The 19,624-nt window shown below is 45.7% G+C and overlaps 1 protein-coding gene and 1 pseudogene across 1 annotated transcript; one reads left to right on the forward strand and one right to left on the reverse strand.

Moving 5' to 3' along the window:
- Positions 1 to 298: 298 nt before the first annotated feature.
- LOC147608505 (R3H domain protein) lies at positions 299 to 11,906 on the forward strand. The gene is made up of 8 exons (XM_086788975.1): positions 299 to 521; positions 601 to 675; positions 916 to 968; positions 1,520 to 1,628; positions 1,716 to 1,828; positions 1,924 to 2,082; positions 11,212 to 11,319; positions 11,429 to 11,906. Exons 1-8 carry the CDS (start codon positions 458 to 460, stop codon positions 11,636 to 11,638), a joined length of 891 nt encoding a protein of 296 aa, XP_086645101.1. The 5' UTR covers positions 299 to 457; the 3' UTR covers positions 11,639 to 11,906.
- A 1,359-nt stretch (positions 11,907 to 13,265) lies between these two features.
- On the reverse strand, positions 13,266 to 13,865 carry LOC147608506 (secreted RxLR effector protein 161 pseudogene; annotated as a pseudogene).
- Between the last annotated feature and the right edge of the window lie 5,759 nt (positions 13,866 to 19,624).

Consider the following 19,624-nt stretch of genomic DNA (forward strand, 5'->3'; position numbering starts at 1 on the left):
AGAAGACCATATTAGGGAGTTTGGGAAAATCCCATTAATTTGAGAATTTTCTTTTCAATCTACTTTTTGGTGTATCTTTATCATACCAATATGTAGATTTAAAACCTACTCTTCAAGAGCTTTCCAATGATATGTCACATGAGGGGGTTTTGACAAAATCTTACTAAGATTTACCATGTCCCCAATTATTTAATCTTACAAAATGGGATTTTTCCAAACTCCCTAATATGGTCTTTTAGGCATTTTCACCATATTCCCATCTATTTAATTGAAGCAGACAAAAAAAAGAAAAAAAAAAAGGTTGACAATTTCGCATCTAGAATTCCACCACTGGGTCCTCTCTCTTTCTTGAGACGTGGTGAAGAAGGACACAGCCATCCATTTGGGTGCCTTCGTTCTGCGCTTTCCACCTGCTTTTCAACCTCTATTTCTCTGCTTTTTGGGTGTCCTTGCTAACATGGCAGGCAAGGTCGGCGGCCACGGAAATGCTTTCCATGAGTGGCTCTCTGCCTCTGCATACGGTAAAAAATTCTGTTTTCTGGTTGAAATTTCTCTGCATTTGTGCCATTTTTTAAAAAAAAATTCACCTTTGAGATGCAGTGAGAGGGGAAGATCAGACTGCTAGGGTTGTGAGCAGAAAAAAGCATCGGTCGAAGCGGAATTCAGCTATGTCAGGTATTTGAATTGAATTTTCGTACGATAATTTGGCCATAATCTGCCGCTTGATTACACATTAACGTTTTTTCCTGTTTAAATGAGGGTTCTGTATACGAGGATTTTGCATGTGTGGATTGGATTTTGCACTTGTGAATTAGAGTTTTCATTATGTGCGTTAGGGTTTCCAAATGTGTGGGTTGTGGTTTTTACTGTGTGGATTAGGGTTTCCAATGTGTGCTGATGTTTCTCTGTCTGCAGAATTGGAGAGTGTTCGGCTTGAAGCAGAGGAAAGGGTTCGCGTTCTCTGGAAGGTTAGAAGCTTTGCCATCTCATGTTTACATCATCATGTCAAATTGTTAGTTAAGAATGCAGCAACTTCTTAGCTTTACAACATTCCAATGCATCTAGTTCCAATATACGTACACACACGCGCGTATGTAGACAAGCACACACGAGTGCACATGTACACACACATACATATGTATGTAAACATCCAAACAGGCCTCTCAATATTGCAGAGCGGAACATGATTCAATTCCTTGCAGTTCTACTTTTCTCCCCTTTCACGTTCTTTTACATGATAGTGATTCACACGCCTGAGTCTCACACATTGGGTATGTTATGGGGAGTTGAACTGGTTGCAGCAGCCTAGGCATGGTCCATTCACCCTACACATCATGTTGTAGTTGTAGTTATTGAAACGGAATGAAAAGAACCCAGTAGACTTGCTAGGTTGGGATTAGCATCTGCTAGTATTTTCTTTCTTTTTCTTTTTCTTTTTTTTTGTTTTGGAGAGGGGGGGGGGGTTTGTGTGTCAGGGGGGTTTTGGAACACTGCCTGATTGGTTATTGTGCATGTGCAGTTGAGCAACCGACATTATCGCAGGTGGATGAACGACCGGCTGTTGCGAGAGCTTGCTCCCCCATTGGATGCACAAGAGATTGGAACCCTTTTTGCCCCTCCTCCTTGGGGTAATGTACTTAAATATAATCTCCTTGGTGACCAGAAAATGCACGGATATGATTTTCAAGTGAAGTGTGGACATCTTTTGTGGTCAGGTGAGAAGTCTGTTGCAAGTCCTTTTGAAAGAGTTACAGCTCTGGGAGAGAGTTCTGCCTACGACATGGCAGCTTGGGAGCCTTTCAGAAATAACGTCGACATGGATGCTGAGGCCTTTAACTGACCTTGGTCTCAGTTTGGTTATTTGACAACTCATCAAGAAAAAATAAGATCTTTACAGTTGGACTGCTTGGGCTGTGTATGTAGGCCAAAGCTTTACAACACAGAGCAAGGCCTCAAGGAAAGAAGCAAGACAATGACAGTGTGAGGCACAATGCTGCACTAGCAGCATGGCAAAGCGTCGGTCATAGATCCAGGGATGCCTTACGGCGCAGCTCTTCTTGGCATCTAGTCGAGGCATTTGAGGTTTGATTTGGTTATCATTCAGTTCTGATAATTTTTAGAATGATACATGGTTCTTGATTATTTGCTGATGTGCATTAACACAATGAGATGAGGTAAGGAACATTGTCGAAATTGATGAGGCCAGATTTCACTGCATAAGTTGCTGTTGCTGTTGCTGTTGCTGTTGGTTGTCATGATGTTGTTTTGTGATGCAGGGCATGATTAAGGGGGGGGGGAGAGAGAGAGAGAGAGAGAGAGAGAGAGAGAGAGAGAGAGATTTTATTTCTATGAAAGACTTAAGCCTAAAGGGTCTATGAGACCAAAAGTAGTATATGTTTTGAATAATTGTATGCCAACAAAACATGAAGGGAAAAACTAACTACCCAAAAAACAGGAGCCGCGTGATTTTTGATTTTTGAGTAATGGTATGCCAACAAAACATGAAAGGAAAAACTAACTACCCAAAAAACAGGACCTGCATACTACACGAGTGTCCTGCGTTTACAATGGAATCAACCCTACCAATCACATGGTATCCTCATCAAGAGACAAATTAGGTGGTGTCCAATGTCAACCTCCCATCTTGGAGTCGCTCTATGGTGCTGGAGTCTGGAGCTGACAAAAAGAGGGTACAGATCTCGAGGCTTGGGGGTGTCTAGCTCTCTAAAGAATTTGTGCTCTCTCTCTCTCTCTCTCTCTCTCTCTCTCTCTCTCATGACCCATATATGCAGGTGGACAATACATGTCTGGCATGGTCTGTACTCTCATGCTATGGTCAGTGAGGGCTCCCAACAACTGGCTGCCATTCGGAATGCCTGCTGTCATTGGTTGAAGGCCAAAGAAATCAGTGCCAGTGGTATTGGGTGGTTTCATGCAATGCCTATGTCCTAGCATGATGGAGTTTGCCCCTTATCTCATAATATGATATGAGAGAGAGAGAGAGAAAAGGATGAAGGGAAAGAAAGAAATCTTTTAAGGTAATAGCTAAATTAAGAGACCACATGATTCATATGTCCGCACTTCGGTGTGGGGGATGGGACTTGAACTGGGGATCTCATATTTATGAGCCCTATGAGAGAACCACTATGAGAGAGAGAGAGAGAGAGAAATGAAATGAAATGATATATTAACGTCTTCAGAAGGCCAAAATGACCTATGAGACCAAAAAGGTTACAACAATTGGTGGATCTGATACAATGTCTGTGTAAGAAAAGCTAAAAACAACTAAACAACTAACTGAAACTGAAACAACTATGAGGAAAAGTACGGTACTAGGAGCTCCTAATGGATAACATCCGGGAGGAAAACTCCAGCAACAAAGGTAAGCATCATACACATCACTATCCAAAGATGTCTCATCGGTCGAAGGTGCAGGACCTGGGATGGTGAACTGGTCCCATGTGAGCCCAGTCCGGGACGAGTCAGCTAGGGATCCATCTCAGTCGTCCGAGGTCAGGTGTGCATCGTCCTGCACATGAGTCCAAGGTCAAGTGTGCACAGTCCTGCACATGAAACAGTGCCAGTCCGCGCTGTGAGTCTCCCTCTGGAATGATGTCAGATGTTCTGTGTATCTAGTTTGCAACTGGATGCCGGACCTCTGTAGGCATGTAGGTTTGCATGTAGAGATGGGGCCAGCCCATAGGGCTACCCCAATGCAAAGGTTTGCACTTGTAGTGTGGGCATGGGGGAGGTGTAGAACCACCCCCAAGGGGCCAGGAGGGCCCAGGTTGTGCCCACCAGCCATGGCATGGGCTACAAGGGCTGTCGGCCAGCCCTAGTGCTTCTGGACAGGCAGCCGACAGGGTTAGAAACCCTACCTAGCAGGTCGGCCAGGTGTAGGGGGCAGTCCCACACCCATGCGCAGAGTGCCCAGCAGTCTGGCACTGTCCAGCAGGCATGCGCAGAGTGGCCAGCAGGCTGCCTAGTGTGAAAGCACAATATTGCATGTGAAAACATTTTATTTTCTAAAGACCTAGTCGTGGGGCTTTAATAAAGCTGGCCGACTGGATGAAAGGAGGAGTATAAATACTCCAGCCAAGAATCATTGAAGCCATCTCATAATTCACCAAGTGCTCAAGCAAAAAGGGGCCAGGACAGCCAAGAAGTTGCTAACGCAAAGGGGTGAAGGACTGAAGGTCAAGGGCAAGATTCTCCAGCCAAGAAAAGGTCAAGTTTCTGTATTTTGTTTTCAGATTTACATCATTCTAATAAAGCAAATACACCATCCGTGGTGGGGGCCCTACAGAGGGTAATTGGGACCCAATACTGTGTCCTCTCCATCTCCCCCTTCTCTCTCTATTTTCTGCACATCTCCTTTCAGTTTGTGCGTTAATTCCGTCGCGAAAAGAGTGCTGATTTCTGAGTTTTGAAGTACCGATCCTTCTCCGAAGCTTCCGCATATTACAATGGTATCAGAGCTTACTTCAAGGACAAAGATTTAGCAAAGAAAACCAGAAATTTTTTTTCGCTCGTGTGGTTGGTTTTTAGACGCCGGTGGACTACCCCTTTCGGAGTGACTCCTGTCCCTCGAAGGACGGTTGGTTTTTAGCCTCCGGAAGCCTCCGGAAGTCTCCCACACAGATAGTGGATGGTCAGATTGCGTTCCGGAAAGGAATTGCATTTTCCTGCTATGGCGAACTTTGGCGACGAGAGAGAACCAGAACCATGGGACCAGAGTGCACCAGGCAACCCAGCTAGGGCACCCGGCTTGAGTGTCACAAACATGTTCCAGCAGATGATGCGAGCAATCGCAGACCAGACAACCAAGTTGGATGAGCAGAAGGCGCGGATTTTGGCGCTGGAGGAGCGTTCTCGCTCTCCAGCGTCGCGTTTTCCATCTCCTCCTCCCTCTCCTTCCGTATCCTAGATACCAGATCCTCGTCACAAGGACCCTCTCGCGGGGTCACAGCCGCAGCTAAGCTCCTTGCTTGAGATGCAGATGCGAGCATTGGAGATTCGACAACGAGAAGACGACCCCATGCGACGAGTGGAACACGAGCGTTACCTCAGAGCTTTGGACGCCAGATTGACACCGGCGGCGCCCTCGAATCATTTTCCCGAGAAAATGAATTTCAGTAAGTATAATGGTAAACTCGATCCCACTACTCTTTATTCATGGTTACATCAATTTGAAGCTTACTTTGCCACAGTTAGGAAAACAGATACCGACAAAGTGATCTTAGCTAGTTGGTACTTGGAAGGTGAGGCCATTCCTTGGTGGACTCAGTGGGCTCATGCCCACACCAGAGCAGGTATGGCAGCTTATGTGTGGGACGAGTTCGTCCGCGACCTTAAGTAGCGGTTTCTACCACCCCACTACCTTGAGCGACTCGAAGACGAGTTCAGGGGAGCGCGTCAGAACGCGCAACCAGTCCTTCAGTTTGCCAATAAAATTTCGACCTTGTGTCTGTAATTAGGCTTATCTGATACAGACAAGAAAGGGCAGTTTTTGTATGGCCTGGATACGCAAATCCAATGGGAGGTGCGTATGTTTAGGCCAGTCACCTTTGAGGACGCACTCTCGCTTGCGCAGAGTGCAGAAATGAAACACAATGGTGGCAAGCCCAAGACTTCCCAGCCGGCTTCTCCCAAGGCTAACGCCTCAGGGGGCAAAAGCCAGAACCAGACGGGGTCTTCCCCAGGACAGAGCCCGGAAGCCTCTGGCTCCAAGAACTCGAACAATGCATCTAAGCTTACTCCAGACCAAAAAGCAGAGGCAGGCAAGACAGGTGGCAAGTTGAGTGCTGAGAAGCTTTCTCAGTACAGGAAGGAGGGTAGATGTTTCTTTTGTCACACAAAAGGACATACTTCTCAGGATTGTTCGAAGAAGCCTCCAAAGGCCGCCGCCGTCTCCACAGCTTCCGTGGTGAGTACAGCTCCCACACAGACCCTAGCGGCTACCCCTAGTTCTTCAACCCCCGGTGCTTCAGTTGGAGCAATTATTAGCCGGGAGCTCGAAGATAAGCAAAAGGGCGCCCATGACCTGGAGTATGAGCGCAACGAATTGCTCAAGTCCTTTGGCTACATAGGTGGCCAGAGAGTCGTTGTCTTGTTTGACAGCGGCAGCACGGAGGATGTGATCACGGAACAGGCCGCTAGGCGTGCCCGTTTCGAGCTGACTCCGGTGGACAAACAAGTTGAGGGTTTTAGCACAGGTATGACAACGAGCGTCAAGTATGAAGCTCTAGGTGCTAAGTTAGTGATTCAGGGCATAGAGTTTGTGCGTGACTTTATGGTTGCCCCTCTTGTAGGAGCAAGACATAATTTTGGGCATCCAGTGGTTTCACAAGTTTCTTCCTGATGTCAAGTGGGACAAGCACACGTTCCAGATCGATCGGAATGTATCAAACACCCCGGTGACCATTAAGTGTGAGCCAGGTATTCCAAACTTTCTGCTCATAAGCCACTTGCAGGCTAAGCGAGCAGTCAGGAAAGGCGCACAATGTGCGATGATTTACATCCAGACAGCCCAGACGGTGGCCAGTGCTTCCGAGAAGTACTCGGTTCTCCATGAAAAGTTCCAGAAGATTTTTCTTCGAGACAGTCTCCCTCCCCAGCTCCCCCCGTCCAGACCGGAGGATCACAAGATTGACCTCCTCCCAGGCTCGGAACCCCCGAGCAAGTTTCCGTATCGCCTTTCTAAGGCAATGGAATCGGAGTTGGACCGCCAACTCCAAGAATTGTTGCAAGCTGGCTTCATCCGCCCCAACGTGTCGCCATTTGCAGCACCGATCTTGTTTGTCAAGAAGAAAGATGGGTCTTCTCGGTTGTGTGTCGATTATCGTGCACTCAACAAGCTGACTATCAAGAGCAGATTCCCGATGCCTCGAATTGACTATATTCTCGAGAGGCTGAATGGAGCTAAGGTGTTCTCCAAACTGGATTTAAAGAGTGGGTACCACCAGGTACGGATTGTAGAGGGGGACATTCCCAAGACAGTCTTCCGTACAGAACGGGCCCACTATGAATTTGTGGTTATGCCATTTGGATTGACGAACGCCCCAGCTACATTTAACCGCATGATGATGCGTATTTTCCGGGAGTTGATTGGAGAGTGTGTGTTCATATTTCTGGACGACATACTCATATTTTCAGCTGCAGTTGAGCAGCATGACATTGATGTGGAGAAAGTCCTTAAGTTGCTGGAAAGCAACGAGCTCTATGTCAATGAAAAGAAGTCAGAATTTTATCTGTTCCAGATACATTACTTGGGATATATAATTAGTGCCGAAGGCATTCGACTTGATCTGGCTAAAGTGGCCGAGATTGTTAACTGGGAAGTACCTCAGACCGCTTATGACATTAGATCATTTGTGGGTATATGCCAAGCATATTCCACCCACATTGACAAGTTTTCTGATCTCTCGGCAGACCTCACCGATTTGCTAAAGGGAGTGAAAACAAGGAGGCAAAAGATTCGAATGACTCCACGAGCGTTGGAGGCATTCCAGAACCTCAAGGTGGCTTTGTCAGAAGCACCTTGTTTAGCCCTTGCCTCGTGGGACGAACCATTTCAAGTGATCACCGATGCGAGTAACATCGCAATTGGCGGTGTATTACAACAGAATGGTCATCCGGTAGCTTACATGTCTCGTAAGTTACTGCCCGCCGAAAAGAACTACTCAGTCTATGATCGTGAACGCCTAGCAGTTATACAGGCCTTGAAACATTGGAAACATTTCCTGTATGGCCGTGACTTCGAGGTTCGCACTGACCATCAGGCATTGCGCTGGATTCAGACGATGCCAAGTGCACAATGGAGTGATCGACAACACCGCTGGAGTCAGATATTCCAGCAGTTCGGTGGTATGATTGAGTACCTTCCAGGAAAGGCCAATCCAGTGGTCGATGCTTTGAGCAGGAAGGGACAAGTATCTGCGATTCAGACCACTAGACTTGACCTTGTTGGTACAGGACTAGAAGACATGAAGCACACGTACGCGGATTCCGAGGAATTCGGTACACAGTGGGAACAGGCATTGGATGCCACAGGACCATGCCATTTTCTGATACGCGATGGTTGGCTTTTCTACAAAGGCCGACTATGTGTCATGAAATCATTCCGGGCAGCTCTTCTCCATGATGCCCATGATGCCATTACAGGTGGTCATAGGGACATGAATTCGACTCTGGAGAAATTAGAACAGCAATTCTATTGGCCAAAGATGAGGCGTGATGTGTTTACATATGTACAACGCTGTGACATTTGTCAAAAGGTGAAAGCTCCTCGTGGAAAGAAGATCGGGTTGTTACAGCCTTTGCCAATTCTTGAGGGTCCTTTCCAGGATATTTCGATGGACTTTGTCACAAATCTGCCTCCCAGTCCGAGTAAGCGTAATACACAGTGTTTAACTGTTGTTGATAGGTTCAGCAAATTTGTTATGCTTATTCCTTGCAGGGCCAATGTGACCGCCGAGGATGTTGCCCAGCTATTCATTCGGCATTGGTACCCGATTGGCGGGATTCCTAGAACCATAGTGTCAGACCGAGATGCCAAGTTTACCAGTCATTTTTGGAGGGCATTGTTTGATAATTTTGGTACTAAGTTGAATTTTTCCAGTGCATTCCACCCACACACAGATGGCCAGACAGAGATATACAACCAGTTGGCCTTTGATGTGCTGAAGTGTTATGTCCACGATCAGCAAGGTAAGTGGGAATCGTTTTTGCCTTTAGTTCAAGCTGTTTTGAATGACTCTTTTTCTTCAGCTATTGGCAGGACTCCATATGAGGCAGCGTTTGGAAGGCCTTTCCAATCGTTGTTAACCAGGACTTCGTCTTCAGTACCGGAGGCGAACAGAGTGACGGAGTCTTACCAGGAGATCCTAGAGTCCGTTAAAGACAGATTGGCTAAAGCGCAAGAGGCCTACACCCGACAGGCCAATAAAGACCGAAGGGACATGAAGTTTTCGGAAGGGGATTGGGTGTATCTTCGGATTATGAAGCAAAGATTGAAGCAGGTGGGCAAGCAATGCCCAAAGTTGTCTTTCAGGAGCTTCGGACCATTTCCCATCCGGAAAAAGATTAATGAGGTGTCTATGCAGTTAAAGCTACCTCCGAGTTGGACTATGCACGATGTATTTCATGTCAGTTGGTTAAAGCCATATGCAGGTCCACCCCCTTCAGAGGTCAAAGACGAAGCGGAACCAGACATTATTGATGAAGCAGAAGTAATGGTTACAGAACAGATCCTTCTGCACCGTTTCAAGCATGGCTCAGGCCGAAGACTACGACAGTTCCTCACGAAGTTTCAGGACCGAGGAACTCATGAAGCGGTATGGCTCGACAAAGAATTTTTTGAAGACTATCCGGCATTATTGACGGATTATTTGGAGGCTATGCAGCTTCCGTCAAGTTAAGCAGAAGGGGATGTCACGTGCATCCCGCACTTGGATGCCACGTAGACATTTCTGAGGACCTGGGATGGTGAACTGGTCCCATGTGAGCCCAGTCCGGGACGAGTCAGCCAGGGATCCATCTCAGTCGTTCGAGGTCAGGTGTGCATCGTCCTGCACATGAGTCCAAGCTCAGGTGTGCACAGTCCTGCACATGAAACAGTGCCAGTCCGCGCTGTGAGTCTCCCTCTGGAATGATGTCAGATGTTCTGGGTATCTAGTTTGCAATTGGATGCCGGACCTCTGTAGGCATGTAGGTTTGCATGTAGAGATGGGGCCAGCCCATAGGGCTACCCCAATGCAAAGGTTTGCACTTGTAGTGTGGGCATGGGGGAGGTGTAGAACCACCCCCAAGGGGCCAGGAGGGCCCAGGCTGTGCCCACCAGCCATGGCATGGGCTGGAAGGGCTGTCGGCCAGCCCTAGTGCTTCTGGACAGGCAGCCGACAGGGTTAGAAACCCTACCTAGCAGGTCGGCCAGGTGTAGGGGGCAGTCCCACACCCATGCGCAGAGTGCCCAGCAGTCTGGCACTGTCCAGCAGGCATGCGCAGAGTGGCCAGCAGGCTGCCTAGTGTGAAAGCACAATATTGCATGTGAAAACATTTTATTTTCTAAAGACCTAGTCGTGGGGCTTTAATAAAGCTGGCCGACTGGATGAAAGGAGGAGTATAAATACTCCAGCCAAGAATCATTGAAGCCATCTCATAATTCACCAAGTGCTCAAGCAAAAAGGGGCCAGGACAGCCAAGAAGTTGCTAACGCAAAGGGGTGAAGGACTGAAGGTCAAGGGCAGGATTCTCCAGCCAAGAAAAGGTCAAGTTTCTGTATTTTGTTTTCAGATTTACATCATTCTAATAAAGCAAATACACCATCCGTGGTGGGGGCCCTACAGAGGGTAATTGGGACCCAATACTGTGTCTTCTCCATCTCCCCCTTCTCTCTCTATTTTCTGCACATCTCCTTTCAGTTTGTGCGTTAATTCCGTCGCGAAAAGAGTGCTGATTTCTGAGTTTTGAAGTACTGATCCTTCTCCGAAGCTTCCGCATATTACAGCTGGCCTGACTGCTCAATCTCTGGTCGAAAGAAGTCTGTAATCTGCCTCTGTAGGTGTCTCTCCCTCTCTGATTCCCTCCCTGAGAGAGAGAGAGAGAGAGAGAGAGAGGTTATTAATGTCTATGAAAGGATCCCAGACCAAAAAGCTGTTAACATATGATCATGTGTAAACTGGATCCCAAGACAATGTGAAAAAAGCTGACAAAAGGATAGACAAGGCCAATGTACTACATAGGTCTTGTGTGTACAATAAGTACTGTTGCATGCACACCTTAATATGGTCACATATAGACATGATTATTCCCTGCAGCCACCTTAAAAGCAAAGTCAACACTTGCAATTAGATTTATGTCCTCTTCTTTCACACTTGTTTAACCAAGAAAATACAGAGGCCCATGGGACGTACTCCCTTGATCCTGGGCCCCAATTTCCATCTCAAGTGCTGCATTTGTCTAATGACATTTTCCATACACCAAACTAAGATGTAGTGCCTTTCACAAGCTGTATTGGATAATCCTCCATTCTTAATAGCTTGTACTTAATATATGGATGCGAAGATCCACTGTTGAATGCCTGTAATCCCATTTGAAGTTATGTTACAGCCGGTGACATCCAGATGCTTAAAACTTTACGAGAGAGAGAGAGAGAGAGAGAGAGAGAGAGAGTTTTGACGTGTAAGGTTTAGTTGTTTGTGTTGTGGGCAGGAGAAAATTCTTGATTTTTTGAAAGAAATGGAAACAGGGGGGCCAAATCTACTTGTCTTGGATGTTGACGATTCATACCATCGCATACTGCTTCATGGCATTTGCGAGGTACCATGATGAGTAGTTTCTCATATGTGTGCATTTCATGTCTGGGAGATTGATTTTGTTTGTTTCAATACTGATTGTGAATGCCATTTATATGATCCTTTGAATCCAGTTTCATGGTCTATTGTCACAAACCATATCCAACATGGAAGACATAGAAGGCAATGGTACACTTTCTGCAGTGATCAGAGTGCATATAATGAAGAAGACAACTTTGAAATCAGGAGGTTTCAATGACTATCAGCAAGAAATGCCCATTACTTTGATGCAGTTTTTGGCCAATGTGAAAAGGAAGATTTCTTTCACTGGTGCAGCAACATGATCTGTTTGTGTAAGTGCCTTTGTACAGTGTATATAGGCCATGTGCCTAAAAATCCGAAGTTTAGGATCAGCATTCCCTTCACCTTGAAAGCCATTGCTTTCACTGTCGGTTGGTGGTGCATTAAATACTCCAGCATAATTTCTTGGCTAATAACCCTTGGTAACAATGGTGGTCTTTGTAGTTTTATAGATTGATTGGTATGCAAGCATGGGGGCGCCCTCTATACTGATTTCATGTATGCTTGTGCTTAATGATGGTTGATCTACAATCCTGATGTATGCCTTAATTATTTGTTATTGCTGGTTAGGCTCACTTTCCACTTAAGCGGTGAGAGCAGCTGAACTATGTAGCACTTTCAAAATAAATTTAGATAGGTGCAGCCAGCAGACCCCAAGTGAGCTAGAAGAGCAAGGTTTAATCCTTTCCTTGCATCAATTTCCAACTAAGATGTTTGGTCACTAAGACTTTCACTGGATGTCAATATGTTTAGTCCTCTCACCATACATGAGGAAAGGGGGTGTCACTCTCTGGCTGGCTGCTTTTGGAGAGGGAGGCTACAATGGTGGAGGGGGTGGGAAAGGCCACGCTGGGGCTGTAAAGTCGATCAGTCAGTGGGTGCGCTGTAGAAAGTGCCCGGACTCCATGTGCGTAAGAAGATTGCGTGCTGCAGCTACGTCTGTGCTCCAAGTCGCCAATGAGGCACTCCCATCTCTTTGGGGTTGTGAATGATGGCTGACCAGATGGAGTGGATATGGTGCGTTAGTGGGTGTGGCATGTGTGAAAATGGCCTCGTTGCATCTAGCGTGCCAGATGTGCTAGGCCTTAATGCGGTACTCTGGTGTCTAGGGACCAAGTGTTGTATGTACTCGATGCTAACCACAGGGTTAGCCAACCTAATTTGTGGGCTAGGGGGTTGGATTAGGAAAGCAGGTTGATTATAAGGGTCAAGGCTTGATTTGTAAGTGAACACTCCCATATGTATTAGCTTTATTAGAAAAAGCTAAATGAGGGTTGTGAGTGGAGTGAGTTATTGTATTGTTGTAGCCTTGTGCTACGATGGTAAGTACTTGGGCCATGAGACTATTGACCCACTCCTACCAGCCCTTAGTGATTCAGACACTGTGCCGTAAGTTCCTCAGGATGGGTCTTGATGGTATGGGACACCAAGGCCTATTGACTAGTGATGGACATGGTGATCCAACGTCCCCAGACCTACGGTTGGGTGGTTGAAAGAATGGCTGTAAATCAGAAAAACAGCAAATAGATCTTGCAAAGAAACACACGTGCAAAAGAACTGAAGTAGAAAACTTGTTATCTGCTGAAGTAGAGCACGAGGGCTGCCCGTAGGTGCATACAACCAACAGCAATAGCTGAATAATGATATGCTAATGATGCTAACCCAAGCCACCTATTTATAGGCTGGACAAGAGCTGGTCGGCCAGTATGAAAACAGTGGGTTGGCTGACTATGCAAAAAATACTAGAATAATGTCTAAAAAATAGACAAAAAAATAGTAGAAAAATATCTAAAATAAGATGAATGCATGGCCTCATAAATTTGGCCAGATACAGCATGAAACATGCACATATATGCCCAATCTGGAGATGATAATGCCAACACCTCCTCTTCAGCGCCAGATGGGCGGACCAACTCCAGCACGCTGAAGAAAGACCTCCAAAGAAGCTCGAGGGAGCGGTTTGGTGAAGAGGTTAGCAAGATTGTCCTGAGTGGAACAATACTCAAGTCGAAGAAGACCAAGCTCAATCCAATCCCGAACAAAATGATAGTGAACCTCAATGTGTTTGGAGCGGCCACGTATCACAGGATTCTGAGCTAAAGCAATGGCACTCTGAGAATCCGAGAAGATGACAACAGGGGAATCATTCGCACAACATAAATGCTCCAAAATTTGATGTATCCATAACGCCTCGACTGCGGAGAGAAGATAGGATTTGTACTCAGCCTCGATAGAAGAAGCAGCGACAGTCCTCTGCTTCTGAGATTTCCAAGAGACCAATCTTGTACCAAGCATGAAACAATATGCCATAGTAGATCTCCGAGTATCAATGTAACCAGCCCAATCAGCATCCGTTAAGCCCACCAAAGAAGAACCACCAGAATAAGTGATGCCATAATCTGATGTGCCACAAAGATACCGAAGCACTCTCAAAGCTGCCTGCCAATGAGATCTCCGAGCTACTGAAGAGAACTGGCTGAGTAAGCTCATAGCATAAGAGAGATCCGGTCGGGTGTTGACAAGATAATGCAAGGAGTCAACTAATTGTCGTGGAATCCACCAAAGGTGTATCATCCTCAGACAATTTCGCATTGGGATCCATAAGACGAGAGAGAAGAGCAATCTGTCAAACCATAAGTTGCAAGCAGCTTCTTCACATACTTTTCCTAGGAAATGAAGATGCTATCATTTCTCTGCCAAACCTCCAAACCAAGAAAATAATGAAGTAAGCCAAGGTCCGTCATCTCAAACGTGAGGGAAAGTTGAGACTGAACCTAAGTGACCAACTCAATCTATGAGTCTACAAGAATGAGGTCATCAACATAAAGCACAATGATGCATATATCCCCATCAAAAAGAAGCACATAGAGGTTTGGATCTGCATATGACCTCTCAAACCCAAGAGATAACAAGAAAGCATCAATCTTTTGATACAAGCACGAGGTGCTTGTTTGAGACCATAAAGAGCTTTCTTCAACAAGTAAACATGGTCCTCATGTCCTTGAATAACAAAACCAGGAGGCTGCTCCACATAAACTTCCTCCTCTAAATCACCGTTCAGAAAAGCAGATTTAACATCCGTTTGGAACACATGCTATCTAAAACGAGCAGCCAGAGCCAAAACAATACGAATGGAAGTAAACCTGGCTGTAGGAGCAAATGTCTCATCAAAGTCCTCGCCAGCCTTTTGAGCATATCCACGAGCAACAAGACGGGCCTTGTACTTATCCAAAGTACCATCTGCATGAAACTTGACTTTGAAGATCCATTTGACACCGATGACTCGTCGATGTAAAGGCCGTGGTACTAAATCCCATGTATGATTCCTCTCAATACAGGACATCTTGGCTTCCATAGCTTGTCGCCACTATGGTTGGGCAAGGGCCTCCTTTGGAGATTCGGGCTCATCAATCGTCTGCAAAGTACTCATAAGAGCATAATTCACTGTGGGAGTGGGAACCCGAGAAGATGTCCTCAGACCGGATGAAGAAGTAGACACCTGGTCATGTAACTGACTATCAGAAAGGCCAGAATCTCGAAGAAATTGCTGGACCCAACGGGGTGGACCCCAGCCCTCACAAATGTGGAAGAGGAAGTATCCGCAGCTGTAATGGACACACCCGGGGCAGCCGGGGATGAAGAAGGGACGTCCGAGCGTGTGGGAGATGATGTAGAGGCTGTCCCGACTGGCTGAGAAGTTCCAGAAGATGGTCCAGCACTTGTATGGGCCTGGCAACAGTAGAAACAGGGGCTGAAACAGTAGCAACAGCGGGCTGAATCGCTGCCGAAGTCACCGAAGGCACAGGGGGTGATGAAGTGCCTGATGGGAGCAAAGAAAATTCACCGATATCGGGCGGAAATGGATCAATGTCCTCAGAAAACTGCATGGGTGGAGGAATCAAATCCAAAGAGGGTCTCATCAAACCCAGCATCACGAGATATGATGATGTCCTCCAACGTTGGATCCCAAAAGCAGTATCCTTTCGACTTCAAACTATATCCCGTAAAGATCATCCTCTTCGACTTCGGGGAAAGTGTAGTCCTCTTTTGACCTAGCACATGTACAAACGCAACACAACCGAAAACTTGTAAGTGTGAGACGGAGGGCTTATGTCCAGAAAATGCCTCCTCTGGTGTCTTCCCATCGACACCATCTACCGCCTTTGTGAGAGAGAGATTGATGAGATAAACTGAGGTAGCCACAGCTTCACCCCAGAAAGAGGGAGGAAGACTCGCATGATGCAAGAGGGATCGAGCCATTTCCTTCATTGTTCGGTTCTTCCACTCCACTACTCCATTTTGCTGAGGAGTATAAGGAACAGTCGTCTGCCGTCGCTGGATGCCTTTAGAAGTAAGAAACTCATCAAAAGGTACAAACTCACCACCATTGTCAGTTCGTAAGAATGAAACTTTGCTTTGAGATTGGTTCTCAACCATTGGAAGCCAAGACCTAAAATTGGCAAAGGCATCAGATTTGCGTGCCAAGAAACACACCCATACCTTCTGTGTGAAGTCATCCACCAAGAGCATATAATAACGGGCCTCGCCAAGGGACTCAACCTCCATAGGGCCAACCAAGTCTGTATGGATCAACTCAAGTCTCCGAGTAGCTCTATGTGTAGCCTCTTTTGGAAAGGACTCCCTGTGATGTTTCCCCATGATGCAAGAGGAACAAATGTGTGGGAGAGCTCTCAACTCTGGAAGTCCACTAACAAGTTACTTGGAATGAAGCTTTTGCAGAGCGGCAATAGGCACATGACCAAAACGTGAATGTCACAAAGAAGTATCTGCAATAGAAACTAAGGCATGAGAGGGAGAGAAAAGCTGATGAAGATGAGATTCCGAGGAAGAAATCTGAGAAGAGAAGTTGGTGATCTTGAAAGAGTCCTCCGATCAATCACCTCAATCACCTCATCATCGAAATAAATGCCAAGTCCCTTCCGAGCAGCCATGTTCACTGAAAACAAATTCTTTGATATACGTGGCACATGTAAAACATCATGTAAAGTAGCAGAGGAACCAAAAGAAATGTTACCAACTCCATGGACAGGTAAGGAGGAGTCATCTCCAATGCGTACAAAAGAAGAAAGTGGCTTGTAATCCTCCATAATGTGGGAATGTTTGGTCATATGTGCCAAAGCGCCGCTATCACCAATCCACTCAATTTCTTCATGTGTGGCTCACCTCTACATCAGAAGTGATCTTTGTGACCACAAGGAAGGAATCCTGTGAAGAAACGGGAGAAACTGTAAATACCATGTATGCCACTTTGGCATTGCCCTCCTCTGGAACCTTGTTCTTGCCTTTGTCCTTGGAATCTTTGTCAGCATCTTTGGAGGTGTCCTTGGCTTTGGCGGCTTTGGAATCATTACGCTTTGCAAAACACCGAGCCTCCGTATGGCCAGGCCTGCCACAATAGGCACACTCCTCCTCTTTGGAACCTTTGATTCCTTAGAATCCTTGCTTTTGCCCTTCTCGCTTTTGGTGTTGCTGCCTCCTTTGAACTTGCCCTTACTTTGGGCAACAAAGGTAGAATATGTCTTCCCTTTGCCTCTTAATAAAGATTTGTCATGTAAGTAAGTCACAACTTCCTCAAAAGAGGGTAGAGGCTCACGGAAGTAGATGTGATCTTTGAAAGAATCAAAGGATGATGGCAGCTTACCAAGCAGTTTATGGATCGGGTTGTTGATCGAGCTCCCATACTCCTCAAGAGCTGCCTCTTGATCCTTGTGAATTCCCCAATCTTATCAATGATATTATCTGAGTCACTGATGGTAATCTTCTCAAGATCCGCCTCCAACTTAGCAATCTTCACGGAAGATACTCTCCCGAACCTCCTCTGAATCTCATTCCACATCTGCATCACTTCGGGAAGATATGAATTGTGCCTGGATAGATGGTGTCATACAATGGATGATGATGAGACGGGCCCATGCATCTAGAACTCCACGAAACGTGGGATCCGCCAAGTGAGGAGTGGTGACAGAGGGCCACACACCTGCTCCTTCAAGAAGCAATTGCGTATAAAACAACCAAGTATAGTAGTTGGTAGTAGTCAGCTTCATGGAATCACTCACTTGAGGGGGTGAATAGGATGGCACATGGGAAGGGGTTGGGATGACGGTTTGTGGGAGGGGAGAAACAAGAGAAGTGGTGGTGGTGGGGAATATGGAAGGAAAAGAAGTTGGAATTTGGGAATAAGGTAGAGAAACATGAAGCTGGGAAGAAGAAGCATGTGAAGTTGGGGCTTGGGATCGGGGAGAAGAAAAGAGAATCCTCGAGAGAGAAGAATGACTATGACCAGAAGCCATATCCTCCGATAACACAGCAGAATCCTCCTCTTCAACAAAGCTGATCAGAAAATCAACAAACTCCTCCTCGAAAGCTGAGTGCAACCAAGAGAAAGGAAGGAGAAGAAGGGATGGGAGTGTGGGAAACCAAAAGGAGAGGTAAGAAATGACTCCCCTGGGTTAAAACCCTGTTGTAGCACCAAAATACGGGGCTGAGATCTGAAAACGCAGATCTCAAGCTGACAACGCAGCACCTCTGTGGAAAACGCAGGTCCTCAATAGAAAACGCAGCTTCCTGCAAGAAGATCTAGGTCTCTGTTTCAAGCATCATGTAAAAAACATGAGAGAGAAGAAGATGAACTCAAGAATAGTAAAAACAAACTAAGCTTGGCATACCATGTTTAACCACCCAACCATTTGAAATCCATCGGGCTACGGATTGAGCGGTTAAGTATATGCTAATCCCAAGAGGATAGCTTGTTCTTTTAAAGACGCTTCGTGCGGTAAATCTACTAAGTTGTCGCCTAGATATTGTGGGCAGTGGACGATTTTGAAATGAGTTGGCAATGTGGCTTCTACGGCTTACCACAAGACTATTGTGTCCACCCAGTATTTCAGGTGAGTCGATTCAAGCGTTCTTTTCATGATGGTGATAATTTAGTTGATGGTATGATTGCTTTACAAGAACCTTGATTAAGAAGATCATGGACCAGAACAAAATGAAGAGAAAGACGATTGCAAAATCGTACTCTTCAAGAGTTCTTTGTAAAATGGAAAGGATATCCTTGGACTAATGCAACTTGGGAAATAGAATTTCAGTTTTGTAAGCGTTATCCTCAGTTTGTCATCGAGGATGATGATTCTTAAAAAGGGGGAAAGAATGTTACGACCCTTACACGTGGGACGTGCACATTGTTACGTTTTACACGCCAGTAATGCGTGGGACATGCAAATGTTACGTGGGAAAACCAATGGCGCTATACTATTGCACCTCATGTCTTATAATAATAAGTGTGAACAGGTAACGTTCGTGGGTGACGGTTGTAGGTCAAAGATGTAGTGATATGTAGCATGGAGTACAAACGGAACACAGGGGTTGTATGAGTATGGTATGTGATCGGGAAGGTACACACTGGATGCTCGAGGTCACTGGTATATATAATGATTGGATGATTAAACACGGTATGCCAAGCTAGATTTGTTTTTGCTATTCTTGAGCTCTTCTTCTTCTCTCTCACGTTTTTTGCACGAGGCTTGAAACAGAGACTAAGATCTTCGTGCATGGAAGCTGACACAAACCCTTAACAGTCGGTGTCAGACAAACCCTAAACCAAAGAAGAGGTGTTAGGATGCATGGAGTAATGTTTTATAAGCTTTTCGACTGACTTTCTTAAGGTTTGCATGAGATCCGAGTATTCCTTGTATGACTATTACTTTTGGGTTTATGTTTCATGCTTTAGAAGGATATAGGTATATGTGTTATGGTTTGTCCGTCCGTCCCTCTATGGTTAATTGGGGACGCCTAATTACCACTATATTCATAGCATGGCACTTGGGGTGAATCCGAATATTCCATGTGTAGGACATATGAATTTAGAGATAGCTAGAACTAAGTGTTCGTCGATTTAATGCTTATGTGCTATTGTGTAACTTTAGCATATGTTGTTAATGTATAATGTGTTTGAATGGACAATCTGTAGGTTGGTGAGATTGACGAGCTTTGTGCTCGTAAGCCAGTACAGCTGGGATGTGATGGCAGTGATATAGCGTGAGCTATTATTGGGAAGGTTCTCATTTTTAGTATTTTAGCTTTGGCGGGATAACCAATGATTTTTAGTATTTTGGTTGTAGTATTCACTACAAGGTATTTTGTATTATTATTTGGCTGTCCACTTTTGTTATACTTGGGCGTGCACCTATTAATTTTGTTACACGTGAATTAGCCCTTGGGGTTCTTTA

This window comes from Cibotium barometz, chromosome 53 (genome assembly GCF_041138505.1).
Source record: "Cibotium barometz isolate CiBa-2024 chromosome 53, ASM4113850v1, whole genome shotgun sequence".
NCBI classification, from domain to species: domain Eukaryota; kingdom Viridiplantae; phylum Streptophyta; class Polypodiopsida; order Cyatheales; family Cibotiaceae; genus Cibotium; species Cibotium barometz.

Excerpts from the sequence above, each read along its gene's own strand:
- LOC147608505 (XM_086788975.1), top strand. The coding sequence starts at position 458 with ATGGCAGGCAAGGTCGGCGGCCACGGAAATGCTTTCCATGAGTGGCTC. Across the intron at positions 969-1,519 it reads GGGTTCGCGTTCTCTGGAAG|TTGAGCAACCGACATTATCG; the intron begins GTTAGAAGCTTT and ends GTGCATGTGCAG. Across the intron at positions 2,083-11,211 it reads ATCTAGTCGAGGCATTTGAG|GAGAAAATTCTTGATTTTTT; the intron begins GTTTGATTTGGT and ends TGTTGTGGGCAG.